Here is a 27,257-nt window from a genome sequence, read left to right on the forward strand (position 1 = left end):
TATCTGTCACAATAGTATTCGGTTACGGATCTATGAATAGGATGGTGTGATGCATCGCACTTTGAACTATATTTAAAACCACACTGAAATAATTATGCCGGCAATAGGATAGCCCCTGCTGGGACATGAAATAAAAAATAAATATACATTTTTTTTTTCTAAAGAGAAAAGATGACAGCTTAAATTATTACAGTTATAGCTGTTTTTTATTAAGTTCTGGAGCTTCAAAGAAGCCTCCGAGGACTCAAAATGAATGGGACAAATTTCTTTCGTTGAACAGGCCACTGTTGGGTTTCTGTGCTGTACGGAAATTAATCAAGACGGGCTTTCTTTTTAATTTCCCTGTTCATGCTAAAAGAAACATATTTTCACAGCGTGTGTACATGGGCACACACGCATAGCCTGCAAAGTATAATCTATTCCAGGGCGGAGAAGGAGGAAATGTTGGAAGGTGTGAAATGTTATATTTTGGTACAGGGGGACTTGACTTGTTTCAAGTGGTTGGCGGAGACCGTGTTTTGCGTGGTATCGTTTTCTAAACACGCATGATGATGAAAGCGGAATTCTGAAGCAGACCTGCGGGGGGGCCGCACCAATGCTGATTTGATACCACTAAAGATCACACAAAATATTCCGAGATCCACGTACTTAAAAATAAATATGAGTCCAGCCACAGAAAGGTTGTGTAAACATCACATAATGCCAGTCACCGAATCGGCAGGCATATACTGCTGTTTATGGTGCAATTTCATTTATAGAACTCAAGTGCACGCTTGTCATGGAAAATAACAGGGTAATTGGCACACTTACGTTCCACGTCACAAACATGAGGGTGAAGCTGGCACCATCCCAGGTGCTCGCTCATTAAACAGGGCTAAAATTAGGTAAACAGAGAGGAGAAGTCACTGATGCCAAAGCATTCTACAATTCAGTGCTTCGGTCCTAACAGAAGGACCAGATTACCGACCCATCCCATTTTTCTCCTTGAGCATAAACCCCAGTGCTGTATACAGTAGGTCAGTGTTGACAAAAACCTTGTTTTATCTCCAATAAATTCATTTATCTGCGGACCAGGAGGCTGAGGCATACGAAGTCTGTTCCGCTGTGGACTTTCATTAGCCGCTGTACGGCTCAGTGTTTAAGACTGAGCCATTCTACCGTTTCCCACACTCAGTTTCAAGGAGTGTGTGTGTAGTAGATTGGGATAGAACACATACAAACGGCTTATATGCAGCTGCCTGAAAACATTATGCAGAAACCAGAACTGGTAAGGAAACGGCAACACTTATTTTTAATCTGATACTAGTAATAAAAAAACGGTGGGAGTTCCCCTTTAAGGATCCGGGGGGCACTGGGGAGAGACAACTTAATGGGCACCAAAACTCATGTGAAGGATACTTAAATGGCCATTAAACTATTAAGATATGTTTGGCCTCTTTGGAAGATGCTGAAATATTTTAGAGTGCAGAACCATAGTTATTTGCAAAAACCCCAATTACCGGATCTTATATGAATGTGAGAATGGCTATTTGTAATCTTACGTGAAGGACATTATATCACTTAGATTTTACTCAAATGTCACAAAAATAATTTCAAGGGAAAACAAAAGACACTAGCTTGGATAATTTAACGATGCCTAAAAGTCGACTTGCCTGGCCATTTAAATACGTGCCAATTTTAGTCTAGCTTCACAACATGGTAAATTCCCACAATGTATTCACACAGAGATCAGAAACATTCTTTATACACACCGCAATAGCAAAACTTTGTGGTAACAATCACGGAAACTATATTTAATTCACCAAAAAAAACATATATTTTATCGCCCCGTGGAAGTTTATAAATATATGGTAGAAATGTTCCCAGCACTAACGGATCACATGCATATAATACATTAAATATCTCCCGTGGGGATCCCTGCACAGCATTTACGAGTGACTTCCAGAAACACGTTCATGCAGAAGTCACGAAGATCAGCGGACTGCGCATCAGATGGAAAAATGTTCTCGCCGGTCTGGAACCAGCGGCGCAGGCAGATGTTGCGGTGTTTGTCGGAACAGCATTTGCCGCAGATGTCTGCCTAAGTGACCCTCATTTCAGTCTTATCTCACGCTGGCACCAGAATAAAACGGGCTAACGTTAATGATCAGACCTCTGCCATCAGAACGCCTGCCTCCTTGCCTTGGCTTCGGTACAATTGCTTACTCAGTGTTTAGGAATGCTTAAATACAGCTCGGCTTGCTGTGAACAGCTAGCTGCCGCTTTGCGAAGGAACAACATCTTAATAAACTTTGTAAAATATTTACATACCAGGACTTTATTTATTTTAAGCAAAGTCTTTGTTCCGAGGCTCTCCCTGCCGTACCCTGATGTATGATTACTTGCAGCGTAATAAACTGCTCATTGTTTAGATAAATAATAGTTATAATTTTGTCGTGCTGGCGAGCGCCCAAGATGCAATTAAGAAACCGGAGCTGTGCTGAGAATTCTTTGGTTTCGACATTCTTTGATGCTGTTTTGTGAACACTAATTTGCATTGTTCTGTTTCCCCATGACTCACCGCTGAAGTGTGCTATGATGAAGTTTCAAATCGTCTGCAGGTTTTTGGTTAAATCGAGCATATCTGAGTGTAAAAGGCTACGGTTAAATTAGGGTACACTATGTGAGAGAGACTATAGAAGCTCAGACACATTGTCCCGAGCTTCCCGAGAGTGATACGAGTACACTAATCCTCTAGATTGTAAGCTTTGATCAGGGCCCATCTTACCTGTTGCTTCTGTAAGTCAAATTGTTATGTTTTATACTACTTGTTATGTCCTGTTTACTCATTGTACAGCGCTGTGGAATATGATGGTGCTATATAAAACAAATAATCCAAAATCTATGTGCTTAAGAAAGCACAATTTTTCCTCCCCAGTAATGGGGGAGAATATAAGGCAAGACCAAAAGGCGAACAAGTTTACATTTTTTTTCACAGCAGGAAATAGAGGGTAGTCTTGATGTGCCAAATTCAGATGTTATCGGCTGTTAAACGGTTTCTATTCACACTATGATGTCCATAAATAGAGAGTGCAGCCTGTGCACAGCCAATTCCACATATATAGAGCACCTTATTGTACAGCGCTGCAGAACCTGTGGGTGCTATATAAATACAAGTTAATAATAAAAGCTAAAACTGCCAAAGGCCACAGCACCAGAAAAAAGGTTAGTAATCTCTAAACAGCGATGTGTTTTAAAGCGCAGTTAAAAATGAGACAGCAAACAGCGGCCAGTCAACAGGTGGCAGACACAGGATAAGCGTGCTATTTTGTCTAGACTAGATTGTAAGCTCGCCAGGGCAGAGTCCTCCTCTCCTTTTGTACCAGTTTGTTACTTGGTGTGATTTTGTTGTAACAGCGCTACGGAATCTGCTGCTGCTATATAAATTAATGTAAAGCACGTTACTTGAGTATGACCAAGTCGCCATATATTTTTGGGCTCTTTCGTTAATCAGCACCAGCTGAACTATTCTGTGTATGGCTATCGTAGGACCATTTTTCAAACATTGCACATACATACAAGCCCAAGAAGTCGCAATAATAAGCACAGGCACCGCTAATAATGTTTCTTACATTAAATTGCGTAAATATTTTTTTTATCATTTATCTAGAGCCCACTATTCCCGCAGCGCTTCTTACAGTCCATACATTCAAAGGGTCTGACAAACCAAGAACCGACAGACTAAGACAAAGTGATACATCAGGGAAAGAGGGCCCGGTTCTACAAAATGCTTTTCTCAGTAATATAAATATCGGTAGGCATACATAGAACCCAGCCAGTTGTCAGGCCCATAGCTTCTTGCTCGGGAAAGTAGTGTTTGGCCCCAGTGTGTTCAAACACAATGTTCTCAAATAATTTGCTGATCAAGCTGATCAATCTAAGGCTGCCGTAAGGTTGACCGATCATGGGACATGTTGCTAAAGACGTGCTCCTCATCTCTGAGCCGCTGACTGATAGGCGGGGAGGATACAAGATTCTTTTTTTCTGTTATACTTTGCAGATAATCTGTTTGGTGTCGTGATGATTACACATTTTATGGCAAAAACACCGGTTTTGATATTCAGGCCTTTTTTTTCTTCTTCTTTCAATAAGATCCAAAGTAAGAGTCATCTTATAATCAAGCAAATACAGTAATACAAGCTAACACACCACTGAAAAAATATATATTTTAAGAAAAATCCATAATGTGTTAGTGTTGCATCAGACAATGACTCCTTCTTACAGAATACTGTATGATGTTCTAGACGCGGCTCCTGCTACCTCCTGCCCCGGTTACACACACATCGTACAGTTCACCTTTCTATAACCTTCGTACTATTCATCTTGTGATTATTGTTTAACGGAAATACGCAAGTTTTTTCTTCTTCACATGAATAATCAAACCAAAACATATGTTATGGTGCTTGGGGTTTAGTAGTAGCCTGGAAATATAAACTGGAAAAAAAAAAAAAGTAAAAACCATATATAATTATATATTGTGTGCCTCACTCAAATATGGAACATTATTCAGCAACCGCAAAAATCCGCAGCTGTCCTGCTCTGCGGCCGCATTAAATACACAATTCTGAGTTGGAAATAGAAGAAGAAACCAGAAAAATATTATTGTTCCAATGCGAGCGAAGGCATCTGGAGCGGTGGGAAAGGGATTTCACAGACTGGCAGAATTGGGCCCCCGCTCTGTGCGCTTCTAAGGGCCCTTCCAGTGACGCGGAGAACTATAGATTAAAGCCCAACGCGCCATACGACACGGAGATCTGTAAACTCAGACAATCGCCCCAGAACATGTGGACACAATCCTTAAAGGGGAACTTCTGCTAAATGTTATTACTCAGCTCAGCTTCAAAACACATCTTGGAAAATACCGTGCTTTAAAATAATAATAAAAAAAAACTGTTCTAGTTTCTGCATTATATAACGCTTTCTGGCAGCTGCATATTAGTAAGGAAAGTCACCCAAAATATCTCACTGACAACAATGGCCGCCTCTGCAGGTAAAGGAAGTTTATTGGCATGAAATGAGATGAAAGCAGGTTTTTGTCTATGATAACCTACTTTACCGTATACAGCGCTAGATTTAAAATCTTTCCTTCCGTTGGACCTCCCCTTTGGTTTACGGTATCTGCCCCCCAATGTGCTAACTTTTGCCCTTGGCTTACAATGAAGGCTTTCAAACCAATATTAACAGAGCGGCTGTAGCACCGGACAAGAAGCTTGACTTACCCAAAGTAGGGAGCTTTGCAGGGTAACATGTTGGGGCCCCATTTCAAACATCAGACCCTCTACCCGCATCCCGGAGCTGGAAAATTCCCAGGTATGGCAACAACCCCACTAAACAATGCCAGGGACACAAACAAAGTGCAAGAGGGAATGTGAACAGGGCATTTATGGCACCAAAAAATAACCCAAAACTCTATACCCTAAAACATCTTTTTAAACGTTACTAACCTAAGTGATTAGTTTTAAGGAGCCAGCATATATCACAGAGCCATACATTGATGTAGTTGATAAGCAAGGAAACACAAAATGTAGCCTTGTGTGTCAGAGCTTACAATCTAAATTTCAAGTAACAAAATAAAAGCTGTACTGAGGGAAGTTCTCGGCATGATACTGCATAGCAAGCCTGAAATGCATTCAGTATTAATGAGAACTATATCTGCTGCAAGAATCTACGTGTAACATGTTTCCATTTAGTTATCACGTGTATGTAACGATCCAGGACTATTCAAGGTAAACGTTGATAGCAGGCGTCTTCCTGGAAATGAAATGTATGTCCTGAAAATACATTCAGGGACTGTGGTGCAAACAAGGTCATCGCTAATGAGTTGAAACGCTGTTCGCTCTGTACCTGGAGTATTGTGTGTCCGACACGTTAAACACATAGCTGGCTGAGTCTGCACATAGCACACATCAGGGAACTAGGAGCCCATAATACCAAATGTCAACAACAGCGTGCATCCTATACATTACAAACTTGGTAAATATCTGTTGTCTGACAAATGTCGAGGAGCAGCTGTGGGGGAAAAAATATATAAATGCAACAGAGAACAAAACAGAATAATATCAAACAGGGCAAACATAAAGGCAGGGGCCATCTGAATAGGACACCAGTCTGGGGTTGTCTAACCTAAACCTGAAAATTGAAAAACAAGTCATTTTGCTTGCTTGGGGGTAGGTCTTGGTCTCCCCTTCCAAATACATGGAGGAATTCTGCACCCCGCTTATTTGCCTTCGAGCTCCTAAGCTTGTGTTTGGCTGAATACATCTCCTGCTTACTAAAGTGCACATTTACTACACTAAGCACCAGCCAGCTCCAGCACATAGGACGTGGATAATAGGCACTGCCCCTTTAATAACACATGCTATCTAAAACCCTCAAGCATCTTGTTATCGTTCAGTTCCATACTTGGCCACTAGGGTGTCTAGCGTAATATAGACCTCTGGCATGCTAGCTGGATTTTTCTGTATGATCTGTATGGGTTTTCTATTCAGTCTTAGTTTCGAACAAGACTGGATATTATAGGTGATGTTCTAAATAGACATTTTCCCAACATTCGTAGATTTTTATATGATACACTAATATGGAATTCATCTTAAATATGATTACATAAGTTATGGTGGGTAAAGGTGATGGAAAACCATTCTACTTAAAGTTAAGGGGGTAGTAGAAGCATTATTAAACATTCATCTACAGACAAGCCAGAAGGCTTGTTTTTTTCCCCTCAGAAATCACAAGGGATTCTGGGTAGGCGCATGCAAATAAGGTCAACAATAATCACCTTATTTGGCTATTGCACCTCTTCCTGAGTTTTGTCGGCGGGCAATTACTTTCAAGGGATCCATGTATAAAGTGGATATAGAGGCAAAAGGTCATAATTGTTAACCTTATTTGCATGCGCCTACCCAGAATGCCTTGTGGTTGTGGCAGCACCATGAGATTTCTCAGGGGAAAAAAACCTTCTGGCGTGTCTGGTGTCTGTAGATGAGTATTTAATAATGTTTCTACTGCCATCTTAAATATGCCGATTCCTTTTTAAAACAACATATCATTTTGCTGTTGAAAAAATTTCTCTGGGGGGCTCTGAATCCTGTCTGTCTTCATTGCTAAGCCTGCCCATCTCTGACATCACAGACATTACCTTTAAGGTCTTCTAATAACGTTCATCACACAGAACACCTCACTCACACTCACTGGCCTTCACGGTGTAAATGTAGGTCTGTAAAGCTTTGCTGTTTCATATGAATGAGCATGAAATGGTTAAGTGGCCAAGGCTCTAGGTGGTCAGACTGCTGTGATGTAATACATACAGGAGAGCGTTGTAGTACTTAAACTTTTATATTAAAGAGAAAAATAAAATGACAGCTTTCTTTTACGTCTCTCTACATGATGCAGAACTTCATATTTTAAGATGCCCCCCATGTGGAAGAGCTCTTTAAAGGGTATCATCTGCCATTTTTTTTCTCAACTGGCTTATTATTGGATCCTTTAGCTGCCCTTGGACTTGCCTCTTGGAGTGAATGTTGCCAGCCCTAGACAGTAAAGTTGGTATATTTATTCAAATACGCGAAAGGAAAACACCTTCCAATTACTGTAATTCCTGTAACAGACATATATCCTACTTGCCGCAACACCATTTTTATCATCTGTCATCAGAGTAATTTTCTGAAAGTATTCATATATATCTGACAAATGCTACTGCACGTATCAAACAGGGGTGGTGACGGGAGGCGCTAGCATTTTATAAAGGTAATTATGCCTAAATTATATATGTGTCTGCATTATTTTCCTTAAAGCTCAATGAGTCAATAGACTTTCTCAGTTTTCCAGAACTGGTTTAAAAATGATTACGATTCGACCGTATTAGATGCTCTTTGGAATGCAAATATGTTTCTGCAGACATGACCTAGCATGAGTCTAATTCAATGCCGATATTAATTAACATACCACCTGGGTATCTGACACCATGGGGCAAACCGAACACAAAAAAGGAAGAAAAAAATAAAACATTTCCTTACACCTGTCATTCTAATGGTATAATTTATAGGTAAGCAGTAAATGCAATCTCCTCTGGCCATTCCTAATTCTCGTTGAATATAAAGCTTCAAGATGAGACCTGCCCCAGACGGGAGAACCTGGTGTATTTGTGCAATAGGTGGAATATGATTTTCAGAATTAAAGGCACAGTTTAATGTCCCAGGATAGCATCACAAAGAATATTGCGTGCTAAAGTACTTTCTGTATGGGACAGCACTTTCCACCCATGGTGACCATACATCACTGAACGGAAACTGCAGGGGTTGAGGAAGGGGGTAAATGTTCCAAAATCCCACATGGGGTCACCACATAAATTTAAAGGGACCTGCCAGTTATATGCATGTGATGGCTTGAGTGTCCCTCTAAATTTCACAGGAATTCAGGGGTTAATTGATGTACCTGCGATCTGCTCTGATTCACAACATACTTCACATTGAGTCAGCATAGGCAGAGGAACACAGTGTCACGCTGTATTACATTACTACAAGTGTAAGGAGGCAAAAACAGGCAGAAAATTCTGTTATTCTAGAACAAAACACTGCAAGGCTATGCCAGATTGCAATAAACTACTCAAAAAATTTCCCAAGCGAATACAGTTTCGCTCAGGCTCACCTCCCACTTTGTTCTGATGGGGCCCAGACTGTATTCCATATTACACCACATGGTATAAATTATCACTGTAAAAATGCAAGCTTCGGTGTATCACATGACCGCGGTACAGATGGTCTCTCCTTCTTCAGGTCCTGACCATGGCCGTCATTACTCTTTGGTAATGTAACCCCAAACTAAACCTTTGCGAAAGACCCGTATTAGCGTGAATTGGTCTAGACTCTGCACAGCCATGGATCGGTAATTCAATTAGATTTCAAAGGGATGAAATCTGCATTTACAGAAAGTGAATACAATACCTTCCTGTGTCTGTCCTCCCACTGGCAGTAATAAAACAAACCTCCAGAGGTTTACACCTCAATGCATGGTAGATCAATAAAGTGAGGCTAACCGCAATAAACCCCACACTGGTCAGCCCAGCAAAACCCAACTGGAAAAACAGAACTCTGAGACCCAAATGTGATGCAATGGCCAACACCTTTGTCACTGAGTGGTTTATATCTCTTGCAGTTTCGCAAAGATCTCTGTTAACGGGCTAACTCTTCTAGAGATGAAGATGAAGTAGTCATCTACTTCAGTCCAATTGGTAGCAGTTACCAAAGTGGAGGAACCTATTTGGTAACTGATTTGGCTGAAGTACATGTTTTTCAATGCAGTGCAGCTTCAATACAAAGGTGTATTAGATGAGCAGGGAAGTATTGTATGCAGGGGCGCGCACTGTGATGTTTACGTCACTTTGCAGGAAACAGCATTGCCATGTGCGTTGTGACATTACGCAGATACTTGTAAAAAGTGATATATTCTCAGAGGATTTTTTTTTGTGCCAAGATCTAGCCTATTACTCAAAAGCATCACCATAATTCATAGTCTCCAGCAGTGTTTGGGACATTGGCCCCATTGAGCTGCTCCCAACGTTCCGCTTTTGCGTTGATCTCCCCTGACCGTCCCGCTGAGCTGTGAAGCCGATCAAGGTCAGTGTTTTTGCACTAAGGACCAGAATCACAAATCCTGCATGGCCACCTCAGGATTTCCTGAGCCGGAGCGCTGCAATCATATCCCAAAGTTCTCATTCAACACATTGCCAGATAGCTGGAAAGGGAGAGTAAGAGAAGGGTGAACCCATGGCCTGTCTCCAACTGCACCCTCCAACAAAGGTACCCCCGATTTGTAGACCCAGGCGTATGGATAGATCAACAAGTCAAGTCTCACAGCTGGAGGAAAAATGGACAGAATGAACAGGCCATCGGTTCTGATTCTATCGTAGAACTACAATTCTAAACTGTGGAACAAATAATGTAATAAACTTCATTATTAACCATTATGCACAAATTACTTTTATAGATAAACCAAGTATTTGTATAGGAGCTAATAAACGGCAGCTGCAATGTGCCAGCACAATATCAAACGCTGGCATAAGTGTTTGATAAAATCATCTCCCTTAAAGCCAAAATCAGGCTGGCATGCAGATAGCATGTAACGTAAATCAGCCTCCATGAAGGAAAAGGGTTTACGGCGAATCTCTTGGAAACAGAAAGGAACAGAGCATAGCGTGTACAGGTAATCAAGAACCGAGCCAGGCGGTATGGAATTAATACGCTCTAGAGTCCATATAAACCAGGGTTTTGTGGCAACACACGCTCTCAAACATTCCACCCAGTGATACAGGATATAAAGCAAATTGAGTAATTACGGCCCTGCGGAATAGGTTGGCGTTTTATAAATAAATAATAAATCTTGAGAATTTGAGAAATTAGAACCTCATAGCAGTGATGAAAGGCAAAAGAACACTCTGACTGGTCAAGGATTCTGAAATGGCTTGCTTTGATTATAAGAGCATACAAATACAAAAAATTATCCTCAAGCCAAGTCAATATTCAGGGTGATCTCGCAATTAAAGATATTTAAAATTGTTTCAAAGCCATGCAAAGTTTAACGTAATTCAATACTCTTGAAAGTTAATGAAAAATACTGGGTACGACATGTAAAAGGGATGGGACTCACAGTGCATAACTTTGTTCGGCTTAAAAATAAAAACATCTATTGTGAATTTATAATAGAGTTTGAAAGCATAAGTAACACATAATGCATATCTGACGTGCTTCCCTTTTTAAGCGTGACAATACTTTGGCAGCCAGCAGTAATCATGGGCCAGAGGATCTCCCCTGACCACCCACCGAGCTACCTTGCAATGCATTGAAGCTGAGCTTCTCAATAGGACGTCCTATTCTAGCATTCTGCTTCAGTACATCTCAAGGTGGCTGAACACGGTCGGAAGGTGGATGGAGGAAGGTGGAGGGAGGAAGGTGGAGGGAGGTAGGTGGAGGGAGGTAGGTGGATGGAGGAAGGTGGAGGGAGGTAGGTGGAGGGAGGAAGGTGAAGGGAGGTAGGTGGATGGAGGAAGGTGGAGGGAGGTAGGTGGAGGGAGGAAGGTGGAGGGAGGAAGGTGGAGGGAGGAAGGTGGATGGTCCTGCCCCAAGCCCTTGCTCTAAACTTGACCCCCTGTGAGGCAAATAAAATGTTGGGTGTCATCATAATGTAGTTCCTGCAAGAGGAAAAACTGAATTGCAGGCAAGCGGGAAATGTTTAATGTTCAGTTGGTGTCTTTCATGGTATTTATTCTTTTAACTGCGCCTCAACTCAAACATCCCTGACTGGCGACAAGATATCAATCAAATAAAAGCAACTATGGGTCAAATAAAAGCATAAGTGAGAGCTTTCTAAACTTTTAGTTTTGTTATATAGAATACAACACATTTATCACATTAATACATATTTTAAACTACTTACACACTTTTCCCAACATGGTGAATGCTAATTTCAGTCATTTTGCCATTTACCTCTTCCACCAGATGCCTACTCAGTGTAAGGAGCCTACCATGGTATGCTTCCTGCACACGCTCAGTAGTACTCCCATTCTACTCAATGGGAGATGCCTTCCCACTGAAATCATTGTGAGTAGCAGCCGCCAATCACATGTATGCTATGTTATTATGTAAGAACCAACTTGCATTCAGTACAATGCATTGTAGTACACACGAAAAGAACCTCAACGTACGGTACATTAAAAATAAGAATACCATTTTTCAATGACACTGTTCCTTTAAGAGACCCATTCTCCCAAAAAATTCTTCTTCTTGCATGCTTGTCCCCTAACCATGCATATTTTTAATTTATGTAAACAAGGCTCCGCTTCAGTAAGTTAAATATATGTTTAAAGCATTTTAACATTTCATTCTACTATCCTCAGCACGCTAAAGCAATTTCAGTTTCCACAATCTTTGCGGTTTGTTGATCCAATGGAACTCAAATACAGAGCCTGGGAAAGTGGTGATATATTTAAAATAAATCGTAAACACCAGTGGTTGGTCAGTTCCTCCAGATTTTCCATGTTTAGGATAAAGTGCTGATCGTTTGTGACCAATCCCGCATCTAAAATCCGTGAACTGCTAGATGATTTTCAATGGATGCTGTGTATGAGGAAGGCTGTGTTTATGCAATATGTTACTTGGTATGTTGAAAATTTGATGAAGAAACCAAACAGGAGCAGAGTTGACTAATTCTGTCGGTATTAGGAAATGCTGCACTAAGCAAGTTTTCTTTTACACTTCTGATAAAACAGTCTTCAGCCACTGCACAGCTGTTAGACCTCTACACGAGGGGCACGCAGATACTGTTCTCTCTCTCAGAGCCCGTGGCCTGAAGCCAAAGAGCGCAGGGGCGGGAAGCCAAAGGGCCTGCGCGGGGGCGGGAAGCCAAAGGGCCTGCGCGGGGGCGGGAAGCCAAAGGGCCCGCGGCCTGCGCGGGAAGCCAAAGGGCCCGTGGCCTGAGCGGGGGCGGGAAGCCAAAGGGCCCGCGGAGTGGGCGGGGGCGGGAAGCCAAAGGGCCCGCGGCCTGAGTGGGGGTGGGAAGACGCAGACTCAGTGTTCAGTATCAGGGTTTCAATGCATATAATACAATAATATTGATAACATTTATGTTCCTACCTGATCCAGACAAGCTGCTTCGCTGAGCTACTCTGATAATATCTGCAGCTGTGTCTCGGACGTCCTGATCCTCACACTGCAGCAGCTGAACCACACACTTCCACAGGTTTAATGTCTCCGACAGACCTGCAGGAAAACATACACGTTGATAATGAGACATGGAGTAGTTCAAGAAATGTATTTGAAAATAACAGAAAAGGCCTAGCTTAGGAACAGAATTCTTTTTGCAAACTGTACCGAATGATGTGTATTTTGCTAAAAACTACAGTCAAATAAGAACCTACAAGTTAATTTGCCTAACATGTAGCCAACAACATGTATATCAATATGCCCAGTAGGCTTTTGGACTCATCAAGCCCTCTCCTTTGACCCACACTCAACAACATGTGACGCTTCGGTTTTTGCTTGAGAGCATTTTCTATTTAAAAAATGACTGATAAAAAATATTGTAAGAATTTGAAAAAGAATGGAATACGCCAGCAGAATGTTAGAATTCTGGGTCTTTCTTTTGTTGCCCTGAATAACTAGAACTATCGCTTCATTCCCAGCCTGTGATCTGAGAAATGTCAGTGGACTGAGCTCATGAGAATTTACAAGACCTGTAGATTAAAATGAGATTTACCACATTCCCGGTCACTACCCTACAGAAATATCTACCGTATTTTAAGCGCTGTAAATTTTACAACGTGTATCACATGGCCGAACGTACTCTGTTGTATGACATCTAGTTCCCTAAAGCAGAGCTCGTCTTCCCAGAATTCTCTCAGGACATTTCCAGGAAGATAAGAAAAAGTGAGTATGAAATAACGTATATAAACATATATTCGTGTCGTCCGTTTCGAAGGAAATTATGTGTGCTGGGTAACGGTTTTACAACCCAGACTGTGGATAGATAAACCTTAATTCAGTATAGGAGACAACGCCATCTGTAAGGGTTATTTTACAATTACACTTAAAGGAAAGCAAGGGACTTAAAATGAGGTTATGCAAAATAAATAATAGCGGAGTGTTTATCCTTTTCTTGAGGAAATTATGGAAAGTCACCCAAGCCTCTGGGCCTTTAGAGGTCACTTTTTCAGATGGAAGGAAGAGATCTTGAGGCCCAGGAAGCTTATGTGACTCTATGTTGGCTCAATACAAGGTATCAATGTTGACTAAAGTCTCAATGTTCTCCTTGGCTCATACAGGTATATCTATTTTCTTCACTGTAAAGACGGAACTCCAGTGACTTTCTCCTGAGTAAAGGGCTAAGTTGACCCCAAATAATACAGTGCTAGGTGAGTGGGACTTCTTGTGTGGCATCTCTTTGCATTACCCATGCATTATGGACAGCCAACTTCTCGCAAGAAAACTTCACAAGCGTTGAACTTCCATGATGACCAACCTATGCACTAACTTACAGTTTAGCCAATAGCAAAGTCTTAGGGAATGTTTCAAATGGACACTGTCCTAAAACGTGACCTTAGTAAGAACAGCATTAAGGGACTTAGGTTGCTGGAGGCTGAGAATGCGAATGGCATGTGGATCTAAGCAGGAATTTGTTGGGCTGAAGGAACACGATACCTTAATATAGGTGTACTGGACAAAGACTTACAGATAAGACAAGGCAATGCCGGCAAGCACATATATTATCACATTCTTTGCTTTTCGCATTAAATGTTTATCTTGGAGTGGCAGCTCTGGGAGGCCAGAAAAAAAACATTTTCTTCCCTAGAATTAAGGCTGTTTACACAAACTTAAATAAGGTTAAAATGACTGTATAGAGGGGAGGAGGCAGAACAGGTGTGTGTGTAGGGATTTACTAGGACAAAGGAAGGTGGCGGCACAATAGTGTGTACGGGTGATGGAGAAGAAACAATCGTCAATGTTCTAATGCGACAACAATGAATTGTGTTCTTTTTTGAGAATCTGGGTGGGCCATCTCCTCTTTACATAGAGGTGAAAAGTTGGTCTTAAATGACCTAGAGGAACCTACATTACATACAAAACTTACAATAAACAAACCCATGAAATGGTGCTTGCATGTTAAAATAAATGAATACACCATGGGAGCAGCCATATTAACTTCCTGTTCTCTGTAATGATTATTCCAGCCCATTACTGATGTTATGGCGAGGGGATTGAAGAGAACTTTAGGAAGGAAATTATTTTGCTAGCTATCCCTTCCTTGCCACATATCTTAACTTCCCTGAACTAAAATACCCTCTCGCATCTCCAAAACAATTGTTCTGATTGCTCTATCATCAAAACTATAGGTAGCTTTGGTAAAAGTAATCTGGTTGCGCAAAATCTGTAGAGGGGCCAGTTCCCTTCAAAGAGGTAAGATACGTAACTCACAGCAGGACTATAATCAACAGGGGAGCCCCTTGCCCCCCCCATATATGCACTGGCCCACATATGCATACACATGTACACAAACCCGTACTTCTAAATTACCAGACTATATAAAGTCGCCTTAGCAGGTTTTACCACAAGTGCACCAGAACACTATTTCTGTGCATTTCTATAGATTTCATATATTATTCTGGAGTCTGTGCTTGTTAGCAAACACCCGTTTAATTTAATTACATAGTTGACAGGGTTACGCTAAAAGATATGATGGTGTCGGCTCCTCTTTTCTTCTTCAGCTAAGGTAAGGTAACTAGGTATGTGGAACTAACATATTTCTCAAAAGAACAGAAAAGAACAGATTTCATATCAATAAATTGTGATACAATAGCTGTGATACATCGTATTGCAGAAAATCGGAAGTTAAGGTAAGTGCCCAATGTGCCAATTATCTGTTTTGGAGGTGGACAGCACTTTGCGTTTGTCGATTGTTATTTGAGTTCTATCCTAGGGATGGAGGTTAGAGTAACCCTGTATTTTGGAGCTGGCCAAAGGCAAAATCATTGCAAAGATTAGGAACAGGCAGCAATTCAGTTTTTATTTTCTTTGCAACTCATCTGGTTTAGTTTTTGCACCAAAACGCCTTTTGACATATATATATATATATATAAGCTTGAAACACGCATTTGTGTCTCGAGGTGGTTCTAGAATATCTGATACCAGAGTCAGTAGCGGGACAAAGAAATTACTGTCACACATAATCACTTGGCAATCGTACAACAAACACAGGCCTAGCAGCGATTTCACTTTATATTAAACGGTAACGCTGCAGCAGAAGAGCCGGCGTCCACGTACTGTTGAGTTAACGCTGTGTATATTACAGTGATCCATGCAAGTACGTGATGCAGAAGACGGGTACACAAACCGTCTGGAACGCTCTCTAATGAATTTTCCAGCTCTGTGCTCAGTACCTCGGGTCACTCAGTTGAAGGCAGCTAAAATTTGCTTAGGTACACAAGGCTGATGTTGATGGAGACTACCTGCCGCATGTTAAGTGTGGATTTTTCAAGAAACAGCAAATAGCAACAGAAAAGGCACCTGGTTAGTTGAGTCAACACAATCACATAACACAGCGAACCAAGAAACATATCATTCCTTACAAAAAAGCAAGCTCTTTTCATAGATAGAGATCCTACCATGCGAGGATGTAACGTGGTAGAGAGGGGGGTTAAAACTGTTTATAAGGGTAGTTAAGGCAGAAATGTAATGTAATTCCAGGTAAGAATGCGGAGGGCACCTACTGGACTGGATTGTCGTACATATGAGCAAATTATTTGAGCTACAAGATTTCCAACTGTTGATTCTGGTAGCCAGCACCAAAAGCAATGTTGGAGCCACATCAATAAAGCATTTAGTTGGATTGTTTGCCAGCCAAGCAACCCGACATTATGGACGTTCTTCATCAGCAACATCCATCACGTTTCAAATGAAGGACTTACTAAGCTCTGAATGCATCTCTGGGGCAAGAAAGTAAAAGACTAGCACCACGGCCACACACTATTTTAATGACGAATAGCGCAAAAAAGCCCACCCTGAAAGACTCGGCTCAAATACCAGCAACGTTCTAACACCTCACTTCATTACTTACATTTTAGTCTGAGAGGGAAAAAAAAGTTTCTGTTGTCTATACAATTTAACTCAACCAAAGTCAAGGAGCCCTTAAATACTTGTGGAGAAAACTTCTGATCCCTAAGCATACATGAGCTGAAAATAACCTTATACATAACTCTTAACCAGGAATGTGTGTTTTAGGATAGTGAAGTATAGCAATGAGGAAAACTGTGTTCCATTAAAGTTGTTTATCTGCAGGTGTGATGGTTGCCATTGCAAACTAAGTGGAAATCCTCATCCACAAGTCACACAGTATTGATTGCTTCATAGCTGATCGTGTATTGGTTGCTACAACACAATAGAGATGACCCAAAAGCAAGAGATATTAAATATATTCATCCTGTAAAGGTTTCAGTGGTACTAAGCGGTTAGGTGGATAAAAATAACCATAAACATATCCAACTTCTGCTATATATATGGCAGAAGGACAAGCAAAATCTATACAACCAAAGGCTTCTTCTCAGCACACTCCTGGTTTGTAATTATGAAGCCAAGACACCTTTTGGTAGGGATGGCAGGATTATAAACGCATCGGTTAAAATGTACCGAGCTAGTGGATTTACCAAGAAGGCAAAGTAACGTTCGGAAACAATGTAGGGAAGGAAGCCTCCATCTGCCTGTCTTTACTTATCATTCCAGATTGGAAGCACCTCTGCAATCAGCATCTGCGCAGCCAAAGAAGACACTATCCAAACACCCACCCTATGTAATCAATGCAGCATTTACTGCCAGGCCTAAAGTAATCTAATTGTCATATAGGCAAATATTTGGCTTGCTTTGTTACCTTGGAAATCAATTACACGCAGTGTTTATTAAAGTGCTTTCAGAGCAGGAGTGTTTGACAGCTAAGACTTAGTGCGACCCAAATGAATAAGGATAGAGAGGAGGGTAACCGGCCCTTTTTCCAAGGCACACAGGGGAGAGAAGTTACCCGGAGTGCTCAAATAAAACCGTGAGATCTATTACTCCACATATTCCAACTGGCACCATCCTTGTATCTAATAATTATATTGGCTAATAGGTTGTAATTTTACCAAAAGGCTAAATGTAGAGCAATCAGCAAGCTCTCCCCATCGGATTCTTTAGTGAAATAGAGTTGTCTAAACATGGTATGATGATGTCATAGAATGTCTTCTCCCCTTTTTCATGCACCTATCATTTTCCCACTAATGATAATTAACTACATTTCTAAGCAAGCTAATATGTTTGTGAATATTGTCTGAAAAATAATTCCTGGAATAGATTTCCTAAAATATCCTTTAGTATCCACGCTATGCATATATTTACTAACTGATAGTTAGAACAGATAGTTCAACTACATTGAAGAAGGAGTTTATATTTTTGCATAAATGGTTCACATGTACGGTTCCTGCTATTGTAAATGGCTGGCTAGAATTATGGGAGTTGTAGTTCAATAAGCTAGATATTGACGTTTTTCCCATAGCAGTGACAGAACAGTATGTTAAGATGGCTGCTCCTGTATTATGCCCAAAAGATACGTTTTTAATCTATATACTGCGTAAAATTCTGATGTGTGTAATCTATTTTGTGAATTGTAAAATGTACCATGTGGAAAAAGTGAATTATGTACGAGAAATCAAGATTCAATCGCTACTGGGACACTTCCGCAAACCTAAAATCCAATACCAATAAAATTAGGTAAGGTGACAGAACACCTAAATAAGACACCAGGCTTCCTTCACTAAACCATATTAAAGCACTTCTAGCTAACACGATACCGGTAATGTGATGTTGAATGGATCTCTGCACATATCATGTAAACTTCACAGACAAAACGATAACATTAGCTGTATACAGAAACCCACCGACAGATGCCATTACCTCCATGGCTCCAGCTATCACCCTTCTCACGTTTAGCAGACCACCGTCCGTGGCAAAGCTATCGGGTACCATCGCATATGTTCCGACTGCGAGGGCTGAAACAAACACTGGAAAACACTGATTCCCTCAAACAAAAGGCTACAAAACCCACAACCAACGCAAGGAAAGCAACATCTGCTTGGAAAAGACCAACTGGAGATCTGTTCGGATACGGGAAACGAGAACGCGTGTCGCACGTGGTCAGAAACAATGATCCAAAGCCACAGGTAAGATCACCACCAGTGTCCTAATCCAGCTGTCCTGTATCAGGGATACCCGGAGACGATTTTGCTACATACTATCCAGTAGACAACATTAAGACGCAAGACAATTAAGAATAACGTCCTGTAGGTCTGGAATTAAAATATTTAAAACACAGGGATCTCAAACCATATTCAGGGCAACAGGGCAAGAAGGTTTCTTTGGACCTGGGCAGAATTTAGTTTGCAGACCCCCTAGTAATGAAAGTTATTTTCTTCTCTTCACACAGTCACACATTTTAAATTTCCGTTTCTTAGATATCATGCAATCATTGATGATGAGGACACAGGCGTGACTTAATGCATTTGGAAGAATTTGATGCAATTAGAATTTGTTTCAAGTAATTTGAATGCCTTAAAGGAAAGACGAAGATAAGCTGGGAAGATACAAAATAGAGTTTAACACAAAAGGTTTTTTTTTTTCTTTTTAATTTAAACCATGAATACTATGTAATGCCAAATCCATAATGAGGTCTCATTTAAAAGATTGACTCAGAAGGGCTTAACAACACTTCTAGGAATCCTGCAACTGACACACCATAATCAGTTAAGATCAAATAAAGTAATAACTAATAAGTTTGGGGAAAGCAGCATTTGGCTGCTTGCCAGTGGTTTCTGCAGTTACACGTCGGAACATACAATGCTCTTAGGTACTCTATTTACCTAGTATAGAGTCATCATAACCAGAAACCAGCTAGTCACTCCTTTGGTCCTAAATAGACAAGAAACCAGCACATTGAGAACTGCAGAAACATTCAGTGACTTGCATTATCTGGTCAAATGCTTGGAACGTGCTCAACATGCAAGGGTCCTGGGTTTGTTGTTCTCAAAAGAGTATGTGGCCATGTGACAAGGACAAGCAAGGCTCTTACAAGGGGCCACAAGTCTGCTCCTCACTGCCTTCCCTCATGGTCTCTGCATACTGGAGCAGTAGAATATGACAAGTTGGGATCATGAGTGAGAGGGACAGGTGGAGTCCTACTTGCCAGTTCCTAAAGGCAAAGAGGCCTCAAAAACAACTTCTTGTTCTGGACCCCACAAATCCCGAGGAGACCACATCTATGTCACCAGCTAATACAAGCTTGTATGATACGTGTCATGTGATTTCAATGGGAGTACTTTCCTGCCAGCAGCCAATCAGTGGATCAAAACATCAGATCACGGAGGAGTAGGCGAGCGCTGTAGCTCTGGAGCTGTAGCTTCTCCATAAGGTAAGTACTTTAATATGTATTATTTTTTCAGGAGATTTCTGCCTGGGACGCAGAAGTGCCCCTTTAATATTGACCACCAGCCATTTGTGTTAATCTACTGGCCTGGAGAAATACAAACGCCTATGATAGATTTATTGCGTAAGACTAAGGAGAGATGAATTCCAGAAAACTAAAAACCCCAAAAATACAAGGTATCACCAAGGCTTACTTCATATGTGATCAAACAAAACTGCACTATCACAAGCATTTTTGAAACTGTAACTTCAGCAAAACCTTTGAGGATGCTAACTCGTCTGCAATATGAATACATTGAGTAAAGATTAAGTAATATGTGTAAATATATTCTTACCAAGTACAGGCCGCTGACAGAGGAGGAGATACGGGGCAGTATTAATGAGGACCTCTGCAGCCGCCATTTTGTTTTCCGTCTGGACTTCAACTTCACAAGAATGCACCAGCAGAGCGATCCAGTCCCGCAGGTCTGACTCAGGGGCCTGTATTAACACAGAGATTAAATCCACAATTCACACAATAGAATTGATACAGCTCTACAAAAGAATGCTTGTGTTCCTTGAGATGAAGCTAAGATTATATGGGGTTACATGCTGCACAAATCCCCACAGTTCCCCTGAAGGAGGGAAGGCTGGGGGGGTCTCTTACTTGGGCAGCAGTTTAATTGCAGGCTAAAAGTTCCTGAAAAAATGTTGCAAAGCTGTCTGAAAGGCAGTATTTGTTGACCTTCCACACTAGAGCAAAATATGCTTATCTGTATAATTCCAAATGTATCTAAATTAAAAGCAGCCGACCAAATGCTTAGTATCTCTTCTCTGCTTGACCTTCTACAGCATGGTGACCCTCTGCTCAGCATCCACCACTTTAATAGTCAATAAAACTCACCAGTGACATTCACGGGGTCCAAGTCTTCCCACAGAAGGCACTAGGTGCTTGGCCTTTGATAATGATCACAATTTACGAGCATGTGGGGTCTGTGAAAAGACCTGGACTTCATTTTCTCTTACCTCTTCCTCAGTCACACTCTTAACATATCTCTCTGTTTCCACCTACAGCCCCCTCAGCCTATGGACTCCAAGAATGGGACCCAATGCTGGGTCTGCTCTACAGGCTTTCTCCAGATGCCTATTACTATCTAACAAATCTACTGCAAAGGAAACATCGATCCTTGGACACAAACCAATGTGTGAACACCAAACATCACTTTATTAAAAGTCCACCACTATATGCTGGCTTCATGCCTTGGTGTTTCTTCCTCAATCATTGAGGAACAACTAAACAATGGATTATTCTAGTGCCGCTGTAGGGAGATGTTTTTAAAAGGTCTGTTAATTACATCTCAAAATGTTATATTATCTATAAGTTGATTTTATGATCTCCAGCCCCCCCCTCATCTAAATGCAAAACAAAAATCTATTTAATACTGTATAGGTCGTATGAACAGCGGCATTTTTAGATCATATGAGCCACACAAAAACACAGCCCCCTGTTTCCTATTTAGTCTTTTCTTGAAGTTTATGTCAAATGTATAGTTAGTTTTTTTCACTGCACTGACAAAGAATTCACACAAATAACCCAGAACTGATTAGTTCTAGTATGAGCTATGAAGCAATGCTGGCCATTATTAAACCCCTATCCTGGAATTAGGCAGAATGTGATGTGGGAAATAAACAAGATACCTGTATATTAGATAGAGATAGCTAGATAGAGAGATAGATAGATAGATAGATAGATAGATAGATAGATAGATAGATAGATAGATAGATAGATAGAGATAAATGTCAGCAGGATAACATTTAAACAGAACTGAACACAGACTTCAAATAATTATTGGAACCAACCGTACCTCTTGGGACTCAGCAACAAGACGAATGACCAACTTTGATGAGAGTTTTAAGGCTGAGCTTTGTATATCTAGGCTAAAGAAAGAAAAGAAATTAAACAGAGTGCTATATGTCTGAATACTTACATATCCAAACACGTTTTCACTTTCTGGAAACTGTCTTCAGCATCAGATCCAAACTGGACTTGTAGCACCAGAATACACATTCACACCAGACAAGAGTTGCTTTTGGGTTTGGCTTTTGGCTTTTGTACCTGCATGGGGTACGCAGGCTTAATAACTAATATTGCATGAAATCATTATTCATATCTCTCGACTGGACAGTAAGGCTTGTCTTACATGGTTACACAATTACTTCGGGTTCAGACATTCAGCAGTACTAGGAATAATGGTTCTAATACTACATATAAAAGGCCTGTCATCGTAGGAATTGTTGGTCACGGCTTAAGTGAAGGGCCAACTGACCAACAACCGGGAGGCCATATGCATGTTATATGTTTGGAGTCCGTCCTGCTGAATGCGGGAGGTTGGAAAGTTTGAGATTGAATACGAACTACAACGCTTGTGGTGCGACTTCACAAAGTAGAGATAGATGTTCAGAGGAAGAGAGACTGTCATTCTAATGATAGGAGACAAGAGGAGTTTGAACGATACTTTTATTGGCTAACTGAGTAAATATACATCGCAAGCTTTCAAGACCTCTCAGGTCCCTTCATCAGGCATGTTCTAACGATAGGCAAGGGCAACCTCATTGACTATGTTTTCCGGGACACATCTTTAATCGCTGATCAGTGCTGCCCCCCGAAGTACGCGAGTTGTATAAACTCATGGAATTCATCAGCTATATATCTCAATTACTGCAGAGCAGCGCTTTATAAAATCAAATGCCAGTCAGCAGTAAGTGAAAGTTATATATCTGACGGGAAACATGACCCAAGTGGTCAGCCTAGTTTAGTTATAAAAAAGTTATATTCTGGTGGAACAGCGCCTTTAAAGGGACAGCTCTGCCACCCCGTATTACAGGGATCAGCGTGTTACTGCTCTTAGTGCAAGGAGGCTGAGGAGAACGTATAAGTTTTTCTTCATTATAAATACATTTTGACATAACGGTTTATTAAGAACCAATATATGTTACGAAGTGTTCTTTCTCCATGCTTGAGATGGGCTCTAGCCAATGTTTTTAAAACCATGGAAAACACACTGTCCCGGAATATCTGCACCAACATCCAATACAGTTGATCTTAAAACTTTTGTTAGGGATGAAGCAGAAGAAAATATATACACGTATATTTTTATTTTTTACAATTTTTTAATGTGAATGGTCCCTTCGTGGAGCAGAGCTGCCGAATCCCCTCTCTTTATTTTGGAAAAGCAATTAGCTTTTAATCACAGTGACAGCTCTGCTGAAAGGCTCTATATGTCTGCCATCACAATATTTACAGCCCAGCTCCTCCGTCTGGAGTTTCTCCACATCCACCAGGGTTGTCTAATAAATTGAATTGTGTGAAGATAAGAGGGGCCCTTGTTTCTTTTGCAATGAGCCTCACACTCACAATCCTAATGGAGAAAGCCCATTTGGGCGGGTTACGGCTCGGCCCCTGCCTGCTTCTTCTAGATCTCGGGGAGTTGCGATGGGTAACAAACTTTTCCCTAAATCGAGCGAGATGCCTGCTTGTAGGTGAATCCTTTCTCCCAACATTCTAAAAATCTGATTTCATCGCTGAAAGGGTTACGGCGTACATCAGCTAACATTGTCTGTTTATTAAGTACGGCCATATGCCCCTGGAACTACAGCATGGGATTAAGCCAGATTTACAGAAATATATCACATTTCTTGGAACAGGCATCATATAGCGAAAAACAATCAATATTTGCAGTATATGTTGACAAACTGGAGTAATTTAATTACTAATAATTATTTAAACACACCTGTGGCTTCTTGTAGACGCGAGTTCTACGATCAGTTGCAAAAAATCCCTTGCCTCCACATGGAAATGGTTTTTGGCCATTAAAAGTATCTTTTTGGCATCCAGTTCATAACAGATTTTCAGCACCTAAAATGAATTGTAAGTTTAATAACTTTGGAGGTATGAGCGCAAGAAAACAAAAAGGTATGCCGTGCTAGTAATTCCTCCCCATTTCTCGCTGTAAGGCTAGAGAAGTAGCTTTTTGTTTTGAATCTGTGTTTTATTTTTCTATTGTAATAAGTCAGCGTGGCAGAATGTGCCTGTGCATGTTTTCTGAGCTCTTCTCTTTTATCAATAGAGAAATGAGCACGAGAGAGGGGGCATCCGGTCTCACACTTTAGGGTTATGTACAATAAGCGACAAAAGTTTTCTTATCGCCACAGCAACTGATGGAATGGTACAGCTCACTTAGTGAGTCTATTGGCTGCTATTTTTACGTAGAGAACCTTTATTATCCTTGTTTTTGAAAGCAAAGCAAATTTTGTCCAGTAAGATAACACAAAGTGGATCAGAAATCCAGCGCAGACGGGGTTAATGTTGTAAATGACTATTGTAGCTGGAAACGGCTGATTTATAGGCGTACAGAGGCCCTTCATCACTCCCATCACTCCTGTGTTCCAATGGCCCTTTATCACTCCCATCACTCCTGTGTGAAAACCTCCAGAGCAGCATTTATACAAAACGTAAACGAGTCATTTATCTGTCAATTAAGATGATGGCTCCGGGTTTCTTACCGATTTATTTTAACAGTTTAATAAGGAATATTAGTGCATATCTATCCTGTTGTTTGAGGTCACGTACTTGACCACACATACCACGGTCAAAATGAGCTGCATTATAATGCAGCCTAATAGAAGGAATCATAAGTGATTTAGCAAATTGTTTTGTGTTTTTTTTTGCTAGAAAGTCTGTTAGGAACACTAGGTACGTGCCCAGTGGTCCTGAGCTCTGGGTGGGCGCCTCACTGGCCACATAGTATTAGCCATAATGACAGAAAGCAAAGTCAAGTAGATGAAACTGCAACTTTATTGCCAACACCATCTTTAGTAAGTGAACTCCTAAGAGGTCTATTCACTAACCCAAGAGTTTACGAGAGAGTTGAGCACATCCTTCTTACATGGGAAGCCCACTGGGGACAGCCGCACATAATGCCTAAGGGTATCCGAGTCCCCTGTGAATGCTGGGTTAAAAGACTGGATTATCAAAAGCCACATTTGTTTATCTCCTCCAAGTTATGGCTACTGTTCATTTATGCGTGTTATCTCGAATGGCTAACTTCCCAAACGAACTCCAAATTCTTCCATGTGACCAAAATAGAATCTTCAACAGACATAGCATTAAATATTTACCTGGCATAAGCATTCAGAGTTGGTTTCCTTTGTTATCATCTGACACAGGGTTTTTTCAATGTCTAAAGATAAATGAACGTATGAAGCTGCCGATGGACTGAGCGTGACCCATTGCAGCAAGGACTGAAGACTCAGCAGGCGTACTTCATGGAAATCTGACGTTAACATATGTTGAATCAGGCCGGGGAAGTCGAGATCACCGGTCTTAGACCGATCCGTGTCCGTGCTTCCTCCCGTCACGTGCACAGAGAGCACTGATAACACCAGCTGGGCAACACTCTGCATGTACAGCACATGACCAGGAACCGCGTGAGTGTGACACGCGCCTTCTCTCAATCCACACTCCTCCAGGACATCGGCTATATCATCCGTGAAGCCGGATACATCTACAAAGAAATTGGAAAAACAATATATATATACATTAAATGTAACAGCAACAATGTATCGCTCAACGACACACAATAAATAAACGCGCTGACAATCTGAACTCTGGGTAAACACAGGGATGTGCATCATTTACATTAGCAGCATGAAGAATATAATTACAAGCTGCTCTAAGCTGTCCGGCCAACAAATGGATCCTTGTGATCTGGCACACAGCAGAGGAGAAAGATGTACGGTCCTGCGAGTACTTCACATATATGAAAGGGACAGAAGTTATTTTACGGGAGACTTCGTGGGAATCTCATATTCCATACCTTTTTTTTTTTTTTTTTGTAAGGAATTTCGCCCCTTTGGGATCCAATCCCTCGGCCGCCCTTTTATTTCTGATGTCCCTCTAGGAGGTAAGAGTGGGTGTAACTTTTGGTCATATCACCATAGCAACCAATGACCTGTTCCTTCTGACTGGATCATTCCACTGGTTGCTTACGGTGATTTGCGCACCAGACTCGCTTTTTTGGGATGCAAAATGGCTCCTTTAAACCCAGAAGCCCATAGATCACATGGTTGCACGCTACACTTTTACATCAACCTAGACGGAGAAAGCGAGCGCGTGGCAGCATGTGCCCAGCAGGCAGTAGGTATTACATAATAGGTTGTCGGGGCGTAATTGATCCGGTGTGCCCAATGCCAGTCTGAGCCTCTCCCCAATGTTAGCCCGAAGTAGGTGTATAACAGAGTTCCACAAACCTTAAAGTCACAATGACATATATATTTACTGCAGTTTCTATAGACATCATTTCACTCTAAATGCCTTACTTAATAGGTCAATAAGTTATCTAGCGCTTTGCAAAGCCCCTCCGATCGCCACACCCCCTCTGGCCATGTCAAATTGGAAGAAGACAAGATTTTTGTGCTGTCAATCACTCATGCCTCTTACAGTCCTGTGTTTGGTGACACAGTCCTGATTTGGGGGGGTATGGTCATAGCCTTTTGGACAGATTTCTTTGGGTATTCTGGATAAAGGGGTCCTATTATTAAAGAAAATAATATTGCCAGAAAGAGAAGAACGAGGCGGCCCTGGCACGTTAATGTCGATGGCCTCCTAATGACGTAAGCACATCCGACAGATGGATATGACAGACAGCGTGTTACGTTTTAATGCTCATTTAGCTTGCAGCCGTCCATATCCACCCGGCGGCCACTGGAGCCGGATGATTTTGCCCGGCCTGGACGTATCTCAACTGTAATTTTCACCTTCTAAATAAAGAACGGCCTTTTAGTAGAAACATCTGTTTGTTATAGCTGCCCTCTGGTGCCAGAGACCTCTCAGTCTGACACCACTGCCCTACTATGTATCAGTTACACAAGAATTAAAACAGGAGATGACACATTTAGGTTCATGCGGCGATTCTACAAGATGGGTCTGGCAACACGAAGCGTGCAGGGACTGTCACTGATTATTTTACTCCATAGCAGAACATATTTTAAACACGTACAGATATAATATTCCGAGGAAATCTGTCTTAACTCAATTACAGCTCGCCCAACAAAACCCACCACAATCGAATTATAGCAGTTATTCCTGCTCTGTTTATTTATGTGTAATTTGGACATGATGCTACAATGAAATAAATTGCAATTAGTGCTGATCTAATCGGTTCTCGTTAACTGTGGTTTGCATTAAAAGCC

At 41.2% G+C, this 27,257-nt stretch overlaps 1 protein-coding gene across 1 annotated transcript in view; it reads right to left on the minus strand.

Moving 5' to 3' along the window:
• THADA (THADA armadillo repeat containing) overlaps positions 1–27,257 on the minus strand; it is a 194,516-nt gene that overhangs the window by 14,836 nt on the left and 152,423 nt on the right. The window contains exons 32-36 of the mRNA XM_053458824.1: positions 25,185–25,570; positions 23,798–23,922; positions 21,872–21,944; positions 20,363–20,507; positions 12,663–12,788 (exon numbers count right to left, since the gene is read on the minus strand). Of these exons, the coding sequence (XP_053314799.1) occupies positions 12,663–12,788; positions 20,363–20,507; positions 21,872–21,944; positions 23,798–23,922; positions 25,185–25,570 (855 nt within the window). The remainder of the gene's footprint in view (positions 1–12,662; positions 12,789–20,362; positions 20,508–21,871; positions 21,945–23,797; positions 23,923–25,184; positions 25,571–27,257) is intronic.

Source organism: Spea bombifrons, chromosome 3 (genome assembly GCF_027358695.1).
Source record: "Spea bombifrons isolate aSpeBom1 chromosome 3, aSpeBom1.2.pri, whole genome shotgun sequence".
NCBI lineage: Eukaryota > Metazoa > Chordata > Amphibia > Anura > Pelobatidae > Spea > Spea bombifrons.